At 47.3% G+C, this 14,629-nt stretch overlaps 2 protein-coding genes across 2 annotated transcripts; one reads left to right on the top strand and one right to left on the bottom strand.

Annotated features, from left to right (window-relative positions):
* LOC102448398 (olfactory receptor 2G3-like) lies at positions 1-963 on the bottom strand. Its single transcript, XM_014570393.4, has one exon. It carries the CDS (start codon positions 961-963, stop codon positions 1-3), a length of 963 nt encoding a protein of 320 aa, XP_014425879.4.
* An 11,221-nt stretch (positions 964-12,184) lies between these two features.
* On the top strand, positions 12,185-13,251 carry LOC102463226 (olfactory receptor 5AP2-like). Its single transcript, XM_025181605.3, has one exon. It carries the CDS (start codon positions 12,187-12,189, stop codon positions 13,120-13,122), a length of 936 nt encoding a protein of 311 aa, XP_025037390.2. The 5' UTR covers positions 12,185-12,186; the 3' UTR covers positions 13,123-13,251.
* The last annotated feature ends 1,378 nt before the right edge of the window (positions 13,252-14,629 follow it).

Here is a 14,629-nt window from a genome sequence, read left to right as displayed (position 1 = left end):
TCACATCCCCTCTGAGAGTCTTCGTCGGCCAACTGCTGTCTTCAGAGCGCCCTTCGTTTCCTTGTTCCTTAGGCTGTAGATCAGTGGGTTGAGCATAGGAGTTATGATGGCATAAAACACAGCAATTATTTTGTCCGTGCCCCTTGAGGACTTCGACTCTGGCCGCATGTACATGAAGATGGCCGTCCCATAGAAGATGGCCACCACAGTCAGATGGGACCCACAGGTGGAGAAAGCCTTGGCCCTGCCACGGGCATATTGGATCCGCACAATGGCTGAGAGGATGTGGCCATAGGAGATGACAATCAGGAGGAAGGGGAGGAAGACTATGAGTATGCTGAAGATGAAGACCACCATTTCTGTGAGGGAGGTGTCAGTGCAAGCCAAGGTCAACACAGCCGGCACCTCACAGAAGTAATGGTTCAAGGTGTTAGGCCCACAGAATGGCAACCGTAGGGTGAGAATGTTGATCGCCATGGAACTCAACAGACTGCAGATCCAGGAAGCGGCAGCCATCTGAGCACAGAGCTTCCTGTTCATGATCACAGCATAGTGCAGCGGGTGACATATCGCCACGTAGCGGTCGTAGGCCATGACGCAAAGCAGGACACACTCAGTCATGCCAAAGGCCAGGGAGAAATACATCTGAGCGGCACAACCAGGGAAAGAGATGGTCCTGCTCCTGGTGGAGAGGTTCACCAGCAACTGGGGGACATTGGTGGAGATGTAGCAGATGTCTAAGAAGGACAAGTTGCTGAGGAAAAAGTACATGGGGGTGTGGAGCTGAGGGTCAGCTCTGATCACGGTAATTATGATGATATTCCCGACTATCGTCAACAGATAGAAAACCAGGAACACCACAAAAAGACTAGTCTGCACTGTTGGCTCACTGGACAGACCTATGAATACAAATTCAGTCACAAAGCTTTGGTTTTTCTGCTCCATTTTCAGTGCATCTTTCATCTGCTAAGATAAGGAAAAGGGTCAAAGTTACGTCAAACGTATTGTAAGCAAAGCAGACAATAGCACCTCAAATTGTGCCTCCTTGTGGGGCAGCTGCCAACCTATAATGTTGTTCACCATGAGCAGCGAGTAGCCTTGTGTCTACACTATGCAGAGTGCTGAGAAGTGGTGCAGAAACACTAATGGGGAACATTGTCTCATGGCAGGTTTGTCCGCATCTTTGCTTAGGCTGGTTGTGTCAAGATGTATCTGCAATAACTTTGGTAGAGTTTCTCCTGATTTACATCAAGCTATGTCATACCAAAAGCCCAATTTCACCCTCCTTTCTTAAAAAGCAGTGTGGGAAATTGCCACAGCGGGAAAATAGTAGATTGAAAGCTCTAAAGGCGGTACCCTCTCATAATTAGAAGAGGTCCTATATAGACACCATTATTATTATTATTTATTGCATGTATTGTGGGGCCATGTAGAAGCTCTAGTCACACACATGTATAATCCTAGTGATACGTGATGAGGCTACTGTTGATTTTTGACATCTGCTACATCCTTTACAGTTACACAATGATATGGCAGTGTAGATTAGACCATACGGCCATAAAAATACCAGACTGGGTCAGACTCCAGGTCCACTTAGCCCAGTATCCTGACTTCCAGCAGAGGCCAATGCCAGGTACTTGAGAGGGAATGAACAGAAGAGTTAATCATCAAGTGTTTCATCCCGTCACCCATTCCCAGCTTTTGGTAAATAGAAATGGAGCTAGAAAGCCCTCTCTTCCACAAAATATCAATTTCCTGTTTTCTCTACATAGTACCCACTTTACAAGATATGTCCTCAGGTGAAGACCTGTTCATATTTTAGGGTTCTTTTTCTCCAGATGCCTGATCCCTAGACTACTTTGCACTGCATTTCAATGCTTACCTGATTTAGGTAAGTTCAGGCCAAAATTCCTTCAATGGCCTAAATATCTTTAAAAATCTGGGAGTCGGTGACATCACAACGTAAGTTTCATTGACCTGAGACATCTCACCAAATGAGGATTTTTTGAACATCTCACCTTGACAGAGTATTATTATAAACAAAGTGCATCCGACTGCTTTTCATTTGCACATTTCATAGAACCTTACAAAGATTAAACAAAAGACAGGACTATGCAGCACTTTAAAGACTAACAAGTTGGTTTATTAGGTGCTCCCATCACCTAATACGCCATCTTGTTAGTCTTTAAAGCACTGTATAGTTCTTTCTTTTGTTTCAATAAGATCAGACTAATATGGCTATATCTCTATTACTATCTTACAAAGATGGGCACCAAAGTTCCCTCTAATCTTTCCCATCCATGTGTAGATTTTTTCCACCTGTGTGTGGAATAATTTTATGTAAATTGAGGCATGTGCAAATGTGCGCCCCCTATAGAAACATAAAACCTAGCTGTGGGCACTTTGCTAATCATCTGGTCAGCATTTGAATTTCTCCTCAGTGGCTGCACAAGTGCATAGGTTACTGGGAACCCTGATGAGCACCATCATTTCTATTTCACAGATGGGAAAATGGAGAAACAAAGAAATGCCATGATAGAGCCTGAAAGACCCTGGGTCAATGTTGGAAACATCCCTTTATCATGGTAAAACTGACATTAGTGATAAAAAAAATTAGACTTACATGCATTCTTCTTCTAACTACAGAATAAAATGCAGAAACATCTGTATGATAAAGACATTCCTATATACATGTGTCAGAAGGTTGAGGAAGGTCAATTGCAACTGCGCAACTGCGCAATCTGTACAAGGGATAAAAGCAATCAGAAAACAGGTACCAAAGATGGTAGCAAGAAGAAAAATCTGATAATTATAGACAAGAAATAAATGCACATAGGCATTAGGTCTCTATCAAGTTTTTTTTACCTGAGCACTCAATCGATAGCAAAAGATGGTGCGGGGGAAATTGAAATCCTGCTAGGCTGAGTCGCAGACTTTATAACAACTTTCAAATGCCAGAGAGATCTGGTCCCAGAGAGAATATTGCAATTATGGATCCTAAGTTTAGCAAACCACCTGCTAATTGCAAGTGCTTCGGTCACAGGACAATTTGTCCAGGAGCAATGTTTTGAAAGCAGCGATGTGACTTTTCAAAACATTTCATTAATTTTTCAGACCACGTTAGTGCCGCAGTGCCTGATGCTTTTTCGTTGGTAGATGTGTAGCTTTGAAGAGCAGAAGGGACTATTAGACCACCTAGCTTGATGTGCTGTATCATCCAAGCCACAGAACTTCTTCCGGTCCACCCTGTCTTGAGCCCAATCATGAATGTTTGATGTAAACATTTTCCAGAAAGGCATCCAGTCTTGAACTCACAAGACGGAGAAGCCACCACTTCTCTTGGTAGTTTGCTCAAATGGTTAATCCCCGCTCATTATTAAAAGCAGAGCCATTCCGCCCGTTGGATGGCTTGGGCCAACAATGGATTCACCACCTGTACTGGGAGTCCCAAAACTGCCCTCTCTGAAATGCTGGCGATATCTTGACTTCCGGGGGGGGGATCAGACCGGGGGAGGGTGCGTCTCAAGAGTCTGTTTATTTTGCAAAGATCTGTAACTCTCTGGTGCTTTGAAAGACCCCGGGGTTAAGAAATTCTTTTGCTGTGTCCTTCATGTTCCTGCCACATTACTTCTATAAAGGATTCAAAGAGAAGCTGTGACGGACCGGGCCGTGTCTGGGCACAGCTGAGGGCGTCCGCTCAGGGCGAATTGCTCAAATTCTTACAGCCCCCAGACTGGTGACCTCTCCAAACAGGCCACGAACCAGTCCCACAGAGCGCTCCAGCAACCTGCCTGAAGCCTCCCGAGCAAAACCCCTCCAACTCCCCAGCAATATCCGTGCCCCAGCTGGCCCCAGGCCTCATACACAGGTGGGGGGTCCTAGCACCCAATTCCACCTACCCCGAACAAGTCCTGTCCGGTTCCAAGAAACCAGCCACAGATCCCTGGTCAATTTACCCTTTGGACCTTTCCCACAAATCACTCTGAGCCAATCATTTATCATTTATCAGGTTTATCATTACAATAAAGACAAGCATGAGAGTAAGGTTGTTAAAGGAATAGTACGTTACATGCACTGAATCTCCCAGTTCTCGATGCAGGCTCTAGCAGAGATGTCACAGCTGCTGGTTAAAAGTTCTTGTTGCGCATCCTAGGATCAGGATGGGTTCACAGGTGTTTCGGGCTCTTCGATCCCTGCAATGCTGCCTCTGGGATGAAGTGCTGAGCTGAGAACAAGATGGAGACCACCACATGGCCTATTTATCCCTCCTTTCTCGTCTCTTCTTGGCTATAGCAGGTCACCTGGTCCCCGGCTTATTCCTGTGTTCACTGCTGGTAGCCTTTAGGTTTGAGTCACCACTCATTCCTTAGGTGTGTTCTTGGCCCATTGAGTGCCATTGTCCCACAGGGCCTTGCTGATTAGTATGTCCATAGGCTGGGCTCTGCCCACTGCTCAACTACATGCAGAGAAATATTCAGTATCTACACAGATTCCTAACTACACACACAGACATTACACAATCATATGACTAGTGTACATAGGATCAGCAGACAGTAAGCTCCTATTCAATACTTCACATGGCCCCTTCTATACCATTTTTGGGGCCAACACCCCCACCTAAGGGTGCATCAGTGAGCTGGCTGCTCCCTTCAAAATCCAGTAACGTGACAGAAGCCCAGAGAGCCCACAACCTAGATCGAGCTCTGGCATAGCACATGTAAGCAGCTCAAGGACCTGGGAGGTTTTGGACACCTTTTACAGATCTAGGGAGGCTAGATGGCAGCCACAGGCATTGAATGAAAGCCAAGCTGGGGAAGGTAAGACTGAGGCCCCACCCTTTCTGCCTGATGCCTCACCCCTTCTGTAACCTCTTCCCCCTGTGGAGTCAAGCCAGGCCCCCACCCCAGGTTACTGCCCCCATCCCTGTGCCCCCACCCGTCCCAGGTGGTCAGAGACATTCTGCAGCACCAGCCTTTTAGAGCAGCTGGTGGAGAGAGTAGACAGTTTTGGGAAGGCAATACCTTCCCTTGCCTACATCACTCACAGCTTATTATTGCAGTCGTTTACTGTCCAGGAATGAGGGTTAGATAAGAGGTCTGAAATTGGGAGCATGCTGTAGGGACGTAGCCCTGTAAACAGCATCTTGACCCAGACCTGGTTGCCATGGAAACACATAGGCCTCTGTGACTGGGTCCATTGACAACGGATCGGTGGCAGCACCAACGAGCTAGTTTGCAACTGAGCTTTGTGACAGAGTGAGATAGGCCCGTGCCAAATTGTGTCATCCATTTTGCATGCCGGTGTCGAATCATGTGGCCCCTCTTGTATTCTGACTTCGTTTTTCAGCCCATCATTGAAAACAAATGAACAATACGAACTGCAGTGTGAGCTTGTCTAGGAGAGTCTGGTTTGTCCCTTGAGAGCCATCAGAGATCCTGACCTCAGACTGTCCCAATTATTGGCCCATACCTGGAATAAAGTGTTTTCTACAGGAGGGAACATCGGTACCGAAGCTGCCTACCAGATTGGGTCACATTCAAAACCTGGCTGGAGGAGGTGTTGCCCACCTTGTAGCTCTTTGCCCAATGAGCTAGGGCCCTCACTGGGAATGTCAGACACTCTGGTTCAATTCCCCGCCCGCCTTCAGGAGGAAGACGGTGTTAAGACGGGAGCTCTGGGATTTTGAGGTACAGCGCTCCCTTGAGCTCTGCTGTTGAAACGATTCCATTTCAGACAGCCAATGGAAGCGGGGTACCGGACTCTCAATATTTCATTCCCAGCGAGGTGCCCATATCAGTGGGAGCTTTCTCACATTCTTGTGCGGGCTACAATGACGCTTTGAGAACGTATTCTAAGTGGAAGAGCGTCAACAGGAGGTACTAAGGGGGCCCTCACCTCAGAATATTGGTTAGAGTGCTCCCTAGAGGAGATGAGGGAAAGGTCATGGTCAAAATGTCTCTTTCCCACTCAGCCACTGGGAGAAACTGAATCTGGGTTTCTCACATCCCGGGGGCGGAGAAGGGAGTTTCCTGACCATGGGGCTGAAAGTTACAAGATAGGAGGCACCTCCTTCTCCTCATTCTCTTTTCTGTGGAGTGAGGGAGGTGCCTAAGTTATTCCAACAAGAAATGATGAAGGTGCCTTTGCTGCCTGACTTCAGGAGAAGGTTCCTGGCTGTGAAGCAGAGGTAAGTGCTTCCTTGCAACGTAGACTTAGGCACTTAACTTCCAGAAAGAATTAGGACACCCTACTTAGGACCCAAGCTTCCTTTGGCAGCTTCCTGCCTAGCATGGTGGCTTTTCTAGATCCCATTCCGTGGTCCCTCTCTCTCCCCGTGCTGTGTATACCAAGTCTAGACAGCTACCTCAGGCTTTGTGGCTCCCATTGCTGGGCGCTCAAAACTTAGGTGGTGTGTTGTTGAGTGTACCAATTTCGAAGTCCCTTTGTGGACCTAGGCCTTTCTCTTTAACTCCAAGTAGAAGCACAAGGAATACTCAGCCCGTTTCATAAACCTTCACTGCTCAATTGTCCTCCTATAGCCATTTCTGGAGGAAACTACACTCTGTCGTGAACTGTGCCACACACTAGTTCCAATCCAGGCTCCAAAGAAACAGCTGCTGTGGAAAGGCAGGGCTGCTGAAGTTATATATGGCAACTAGTTATGTGAGATCAGCTGGTGATAACGGGGAACAGGGCTTGCTCAAACCTTGAGTTAGGGACATTGCCACAGACTGGATGTGTCATCAGTAGCACCCACATGGCTGTTTGTTGTTGGAGATGACAAAGGAAATGACAGGGCCTTCTTGGTAACATCACAAACAATTGCTGTTACCCTTTTCAGGCATGGGTTCTACCCACAACATAGTAACAAAGCACAAGACACTGAGGTTCTATAGCAGGGGAGCACTGTCCCTGGCTTCTTCTGACAACTTTCACAGCCCCCCCTGCCAGGTTTCACAGCTGAATCCTCAGAAGAAATCCTCCCTACGACTAGCCATTTGTGCAGTGATTTCATAGGCATGAGGAGGGATGTTTGGGGGTGGGGGAGGTGTATGTGCCTCTTTCTTCTACTGATGAGGGTTGTGGCGCCAAATGAATCCCACCTTTGTAAGCGCCTCTTGGACAGTTCTCCAGAAAACGGTACTGGAGAGAAGCCATGGAGGGGGACCAGGAGAGCTTGGTTCAGTGCCTGGTTTGGGTGCAGCATCCATGTGTCCTAGACAGAATATGAGAGAGAACATCCTGATGAGTAGCTGTTTGAGTCTGTGGAACCTTATTCTGGAGTCTGTGGAAGACTCCTTAGACTTCCCCCATGGAAAGCCCACTCTCTGGCACATCTAAAAGCTAGGCAGCTTTCCATGCTGTGAGCTGCTATAAACCCCCATGCTTCCACATCCCAAGGTTCAGAGGCAGACTACCAAGAAATTGCCTCTGAACTGTGGACCCTGGTGTTTCCAGGGTCTGTAGGTTCATGGATAGATCTGCCAGAGGACAGTCCTGGGAACCTGGTAATTTCAGGGTATGTAGCTCCAGTATAGCTCTTCCAACATTTTCAAGCTCCCCGCTGATGACAAGGAGTTTGGAAGACCTGGGAAAGCTTTAAGCCCAGGCTCTCAGAACTTCTACCCAGCCTCCTCATTACAAAGCTAGAATTCTTGAAGCTCTTCAGGTGTTAACTGTAAAAGTACCTTGGCTCCTTCTGGAGTCTGTCAGTATCCCACCCCTCCTTTTGTCCCCCTCCCTTTCCATGCTCTGGAAGACAGTCCCATTCTGAGCCCTTCCCATTTTCCTGGCAATATTAAATCCTGGTCTTGCTTTCAGTGAGGGGAAGAAGAAGCTGCATCCCAGATTTGGTGGCCCTAGCTCTTACAGTTTAGGAGAAGTTCTTGAACAAATGGACTCACAGACAGACGGACACTCTCTATATATTGATATCGATATTGTATAGTGATAGCTATAGATAGCTATAGATGGTTATAAAATAAATTGTTTGGAATATCTATATTGGACTTTATATTTCAGTGTGATACTTAATCCCGTTTTTCACGTGTGAGCCTTGTTGGAAGCTGTGCAGTGGGGCTGAAGTATGTAACTCAGTTTTGTGAGGCCATCTGTGATGTGGGGCCCCAGGCAATTGCCTTGCTTACCCTGCCCTCCAGTACTTGCAATCCCCCCTAACCATGACCCCGCCTTGGAATTGCAGCCCCCAGGTTGAGAAACAAACTGACTTAGATGGAGCTGAGTACCCTCTGCATACCGCCCAGGGGTACAGGATCCCTGACTGAGATCCAGTGGTGTAAACGTTGGGGTCAGGCTTTGAAACCCTCCCCCCACTGAAAGGCTTTAGAACACAAGCCCTAATGCCTACACCCGTAACAGCCTGTAGGAGTAGAGTTTGGAACTTGGGTCAATGACAGTAGCACGTCATCATGAGAAGCTCAGGTTAGGCATCCACTGGAAGATCCCTTCAAACTAGACACTGCAGGAAGTACCGCCCCGTAGGGCCTGCGTGGCAGCCCCCTGCAGTCCACTGGGTTTGGCTCATCCCAGTACATAAACCAAGAAGCCACCAGGGGGTGCTATCTGAGCCATGGCCACATTTGCCTGTTGGCTTGTGCTCCAGACCTTGCCTTGCTGTGAACCCTGGGCTCGCTTTGACCCCAGTTCGCCCCTGGCTCTGCTCTGCACCTGCTGCCTATAATCTGGGACCCTAACCCAGCTCTTCCAAGACTATGCCACTTGTTGCCTGATCACAGATGGGTAACTGACTCTTGCACAAAGGCAGCCCAGAAGTTGGCCTGATGGTTTTCTTAGTCACCATTGCCACCTTCCAGTGCAACCTCTCCACAGATGGGCAGTGGGTATTATAGGCAAGGGAAGGCATTGCCTAGGTTCTAAGCATTTGTGGGCAGGACCCATCTTTTTTGTTCTGTGTTTGAACAGTGCATTGCACAACAGAGTCTTTGATCCATGGTTAAGGCTTCTAGGTGCTTTAATAATAATAAGAAGAATCTTGGTATATACAACTGAGAGAGTTTGTCTGTGTGTCTGTCTACTTCTCCGTTTGTTCAAGATCTCCTCTTAAACGGTAAGAGCTAGCATGACCGAATATGGTAGGCAGCTTCCTCTTACCATCATTTAAAAGCAAGGTCAGGGTTTGGGTGTGCCTGGAATGGGATTGCTTCTCATAAAACATACAGAAAAGAGCCAGAATCGCCAGGCAGGTGAAAGGGGGCTGGTGGGGGGAGGGGAGCACTTACCCAGCCCCAAACTTCCCACCCTCAGGAATCCTTTAGGGAGGGCAGGAGGGCTGAATCTCTCTGCCCCCCCCTCCCCCCAATTTGTATGGGAACATTGTTGGCTCGTCAGGGAGCGAGGGGAAAGTGCAGAGTTTGCTGCATTCCTCATTCTGGCTGGGAGGAGGGGATGGTGACAGTGCAGAGGAAAGTCAAATCTGGACTTGGCCTAGCCAGGGGACATGCACCTTTCCCCCAGCTGTGCCCACTGGAGCTGCAGCAGCCATGGAGAGGCGCTTCTCACCTGGCCCCACGCTGCTGCTCTGAGAGAGGGCTGGGGTCCTCTCTCCCTGGGGCAGCCTGCCTACTAAACACCCCACCCCACAGCAATGATTTAAATGAAGCACGGACATTTTCATTTTATTAAAAAAAATCACTAAGGACCTGAGTGACGCCGGGTAAATCTTCTAGTAATAAATAGGTAGGGACCTTCCAACGTCATGGTTGTGAAAAATGCATCACGGACCATGAAAAAAACCTTTCCCTGTGAAATCTGATGTCTCCTTGTTCCTCGGAGCACCCCACCAATGGGATTCCTAGCTCCGAGTGGGCAGGGGAAGGACAGGACTTGTCCATCTCCTGCAAACTGCTCTGGGGTGGGACGGGGGTGGGGTGGAGGAGGGGCAGACAGATCCACCTCTGGGCGCTTCCCTCTGCTGTCTGGGACTGGGCAGCAGCCTGAAGTTCTTGCAGCTGTGTGTGGGGTATGGGATGCAGCACTTTCTGCAGTTGTGCAGAGAGAGGGCAAGTCTTGTCCCTTCCTAAGCCAGCCAGGACTAGTGGCAAGGAGCCCCTTGCTGGGGTGTTTTCAGCAGCATGGGGGAGATCAGATCCATCTCAGCCTCCTAGAACTTCCTGCAGTTGCTGCCTTCAGAATACAGCTCTGAAGGCAGCACAGAAGTGAGGGTGCAACCCCATAACCTCCCTACCACATGTTTGTGACCGCCCCCACAATCTCCTTTTGGGTTGGACCCCACAGTTCCAATACTGCAACATTTCAGGTTTAAACAGCTGAAAACGTGAAATCTACTGATTCTTAAATCCTATGACCAGGAAATTGGCCATAACGGACTGTGAATTTGGGAGGGCCCTATAAATAGGACAGAGGAGATGTTTGCTCAAAATATGGCTGTAGAACGTCATACAATAGCATGAATAAATGAATCCCTTTTGAGTGTCTCCAGACCCTGATCTCTTGAGACTAGTCAAAGAGAACATGGACTTCTAACCACCTGCACCTACAAGGAAAATAAACTCTATGGGCATGTCTACTCTAGGAAACTATTTCAAAATAACTAAAATTGATTTAATAATTCCCAAAATAACAAAATTGCAATAGCATGTCCCCACTACGGGGAAGTCACGAAATTAGTCTGAGGCAGGCTTCGTTAATGTGGATGTGTTACTTTGACCTAGAGCCCCAGGGAGCACTGGGGACTAATAAGTTTGAATTACTTTGGGGAGTCGTTATTTCGAAATAGCAGCACCGGAGTGTCCACACCACTGCTATTTCGAAATAACGATTTCAAAATTAATGTTATTCCTTGCAGAAACAGGAGTACAGAGTTTGAAAGAAGTGGCCCGTTATTTCAAAATAATGGGCTTGGTAGTGTGGATGCTCCACTTATTATTTCGACCTATGGGGGGGTTATTTAGAAATAAAGTTCTAGTGTTGATCAGGGCTAAGTATGCCCCAGAACTTTCATACATGGAGCAGAGAGAAGTAATCCCAAGGCATTCTGTTTTAATTGGCACTAGGGGACACTTCACAAAGAAAGTCCCAAAGTCACAAACCAAGATATAATACACGCATCTGCCATAGACATACGCCATGGCCATGAAGCCAATGCGGAAATGATCCCTTTCTACCTGAAATTGTTTCACTGATTCTTTAGAATACACACTCAATTTCTTTAAAATCGAGAGGAGGACATTACCCCGGTGTCAGTACCAGGTCTGTGTATCATTTATATTCCGTTTTCTTGTGCTTAAGTGTTGTATAGGGCTGGGATGGATTCAGGCTAGCTGACAAATTTTCCATGTAGACTTTTTTTCAATGGGAAATTGAATTTTTTTGATTAAACAAAATATTTTGGAGAGTGTCTGGTTTCCTTAAAAAAAGACAGAAAATAGAAAACTTGAAAATCCAGTGATTATGGCTAAAAACTGAAGATTGTTTATTTTGAGCTATTCCCCTCTCCCCATTTATATCAACATTTTTGTGGCATGCAGGCGGGGTGCATGGAATAAAATTATGATCTGCTGTAGAGTGTGTCTAACTCATGGAGAATTCACCATGTTCTAAATGCTGGGTTTTTTTCTCCCATAGAATCCTCTTGTTGAGAAAGCAAGACAGAAATTCAGTGAGAGACAGGCTGAAGGACTAATAGACTTAGATGCTTCCTGAGCCATGAAAGTCCCCCTTCTTAATCTCATTTTGATTTCCTTCTTTTGATATGCTAGACCTACTGGAGAGATTTCCAAGAAAAGCAACAGCCGTAAGACAGAATGTTGGGATGGTCAATCAGAAACGTTAAAAGAACTAATACGTCTGGTTGAGGTGAGGGATGGTGAAGGTGTAAAGAGGAGACACAATGGCAGGCTGCAAATATTTCAAAGGTTTCAAAGAGAGGAAGTTTTTTAAGTGCAATGCAGAAGCATGGTGTAGCTAGGTGTGAGGGAATGAAAAAGAAAAAGAGACAATCTACACTGAATTTTCACGTCAGAGATCTCTACAAGGCTGTGGAATTGCTTCTGAAGGGGAGCGGTTGACATTGCATTGCACAGGATATTGTAACATTACCTGGGGGATCAGTTCTGTGCTAGCCTAGAGATGGATGGCAAACTCTAACCGGGCTTTGGCACCTCTACCATCAGTGATGCTGAAGAAATGGCCAACGGAAACCTCTCTGCTGTGACCGAGTTTATTCTCTTGGGACTCACCGATCACCGAGAGTTGGAGGTCCCACTCTTTGTGGTGTTCCTAGTGATCTATCTTATCACCCTGACAGGAAATCTGGGGATGATCGTGCTAATCAGGAGTGATCCTCAACTTCACACCCCCATGTACTTCTTCCTCATTAATTTGTCCCTTGTTGATTTCTGCTACTCCTCGGTCATCACCCCCAAGTTGCTGGTGGGCTTCTTATCTGGGAACAAAGCCATTTCATTCAACAGCTGTGCAACCCAATTCTTTTTCTTTAGTTCCTCGGTGGGTATTGAGTGCCTCCTGCTGGCTGTGATGGCCTATGACAGGTATGTGGCCATCTGTAACCCGCTGCTCTATACCGTCATCATGTCCCACAGAGTCTGTGTCCTGCTGGTAGTCAGTTCCTTTCTAGCTGGGTTTGCCAACTCGATGATCCACACCATCTGTATGTTTCAGTTGCCCTTCTGCAACTCCAATATCATCAACCACTTTTTCTGTGATGTCCCTCCTCTGCTGAAGCTCTCCTGCGCCGACACCTTCGTCAACGAGGTGGTGATCTTTGCCTTCGCCAGCTTAATTGAAATCAGCTGCCTCCTCACCGTCCTCATCTCCTACCTGCACATCCTCTCTGCCATCCTGCGGATACGCTCTGCCGAGGGCAGGCGCAAGGCCTTCTCCACCTGCGCCTCCCACCTGACGGCCGTCTCCATCTTCTTTGGGACTACGCTCTTCATGTATCTGCGGCCCAGCTCCAGCTCCTCCATGGGCCAAGACAAAGTGGTCTCCGTGTTGTACACGATGGTGATCCCCATGCTGAACCCCCTCATCTACAGCTTGCGGAACAAGGAGGTGAAGGCTGCCCTGAGGAGAGGGCTTGGGAGGAAAATCTTCAGTTAGGGAAAGACCGAAACATCTTTCCCCCAGGACAGGAGCATCGGGACTGAGGCAAGTTAGTTATCTGCTGTATTGGCAGAGAGGGGAGGTAGACACTGTTGCTCAGGGTAGTTTGTCTATTTAGCGCCTGTTTACATTAGAAGGATACACACCACAGATGAGGTGATGTATGCTGTATGACATATGATGCTGCTGAAAGATTCTTCATCTCCCCCCACCCACAGAGTTTGTGTGTGTATGTAGGTGTAGCTGGGTGGTGGGTTGTAAGTATGCTGTTTTGTTTGCACATGTAGTATTTATCAGGTTTATAATGCTGCGGGTATGTGCGTTAGTGTGTGTCTTTGGCGTGTGTGTTTCTAAGGTGACCGGTTCTGTGTGTGGAGTCTGGTGATGGCCTTTGCATGGTTGTGCCTATGGGGATACATAACAAAGTAGCCAGGTGTGTTTATGGTGTGTTGTTCCTATTGCTGTATATCATGTGAGGGGAGCTGTTGTGTGTTTCCATGACTGTGACTGTGTACGTGTAGCCTACACACCTACTGGGTGTGGTATACTGTCCCCTGTAGTGACAGTTAGACCACTTACAGAGAGAGTTTGCTCTACTGACTTAGCTGAGAGCCATCTGGCTTTTAGCTAATGCTGTAGTGGCTCATGCACTAAGTTCCAGAGGTCCCAAGTTCAATTCCACCTGTTGGTGTTACAAGTGCATAGCTGAATAAATGCGTCTTTATCTCAGTAGGTCTATATCAGCAATGCAGGCAATGCAATGGGCCACATGAGGGACCTTCCTTCATTTCAAGGGGCTGCAAGATTGTTGTAACCAAGACGGCCTCCCAGGATAGGGCTGTTTTGCTCACTGCCCTCTCATACCTAGAATTTGCCGGGGGTGCCGATTGAACCGTAGCTGCACTTTGATTGGCTGCAGAGGAAGCACATGGTTGTCACGATCAATATTGTGTGCAATCAGCACACACCTCACTTCACCTGCCCTGGCTTTATGTGGGCGTCACTTTAGTAACACCAGTAGGGAAAAAACTACACAGACAGCGATATCTGGTAACCCTGCATGTGGGCAACGGAAAACAAAATGCCTTGTGAGCTAAACCTAGAACCTTGATGGGTCACATGTTGCCCACCATGATAGACGTAATGAGTTGGATGTGAACAGATGTGTGTTTATGTACACAAGTGTGCGTCTGCAGAGGAGGGTCTCTGGATATGTGTGTGTTTGTGTCTAATCATGGATGTCATGTGTGAGGAGTGTTGTGATAGCTTGTGTCTTTGTGAATATGTGTATGTCTCCATGAGTGTATTTGGATGTGTGTAGGAGCTATGGCACATTTCGGACAGTGTTCGTTTCTGAGGGTGCGTCTACACAGCACCCTTACTTCAAAATAAGCTACACAATTTGCACTATGCAAATTGCGTAGCTTATTTCGAAGTTATTTCAAAATGGCATATTTTGAGATTTGGCTCTGTCTACACAGCACCAAATTTTGAAATAAGGCGC

The sequence above is a fragment of the Pelodiscus sinensis genome, chromosome 5 (assembly GCF_052426305.1).
Source record: "Pelodiscus sinensis isolate ZL-2025 chromosome 5, ASM5242630v1, whole genome shotgun sequence".
Taxonomy (NCBI): Eukaryota; Metazoa; Chordata; order Testudines; family Trionychidae; genus Pelodiscus; species Pelodiscus sinensis.
The sequence above is the reverse complement of the archived record's forward strand: the minus strand, read 5'-3'. Positions and strand labels throughout refer to the sequence as shown.

Coding starts and splice junctions, on each gene's coding strand:
- LOC102448398 (XM_014570393.4), bottom strand. CDS start 963: ATGAAAGATGCACTGAAAATGGAGCAGAAAAACCAAAGCTTTGTGACT.
- LOC102463226 (XM_025181605.3), top strand. CDS start 12,187: ATGGCCAACGGAAACCTCTCTGCTGTGACCGAGTTTATTCTCTTGGGA.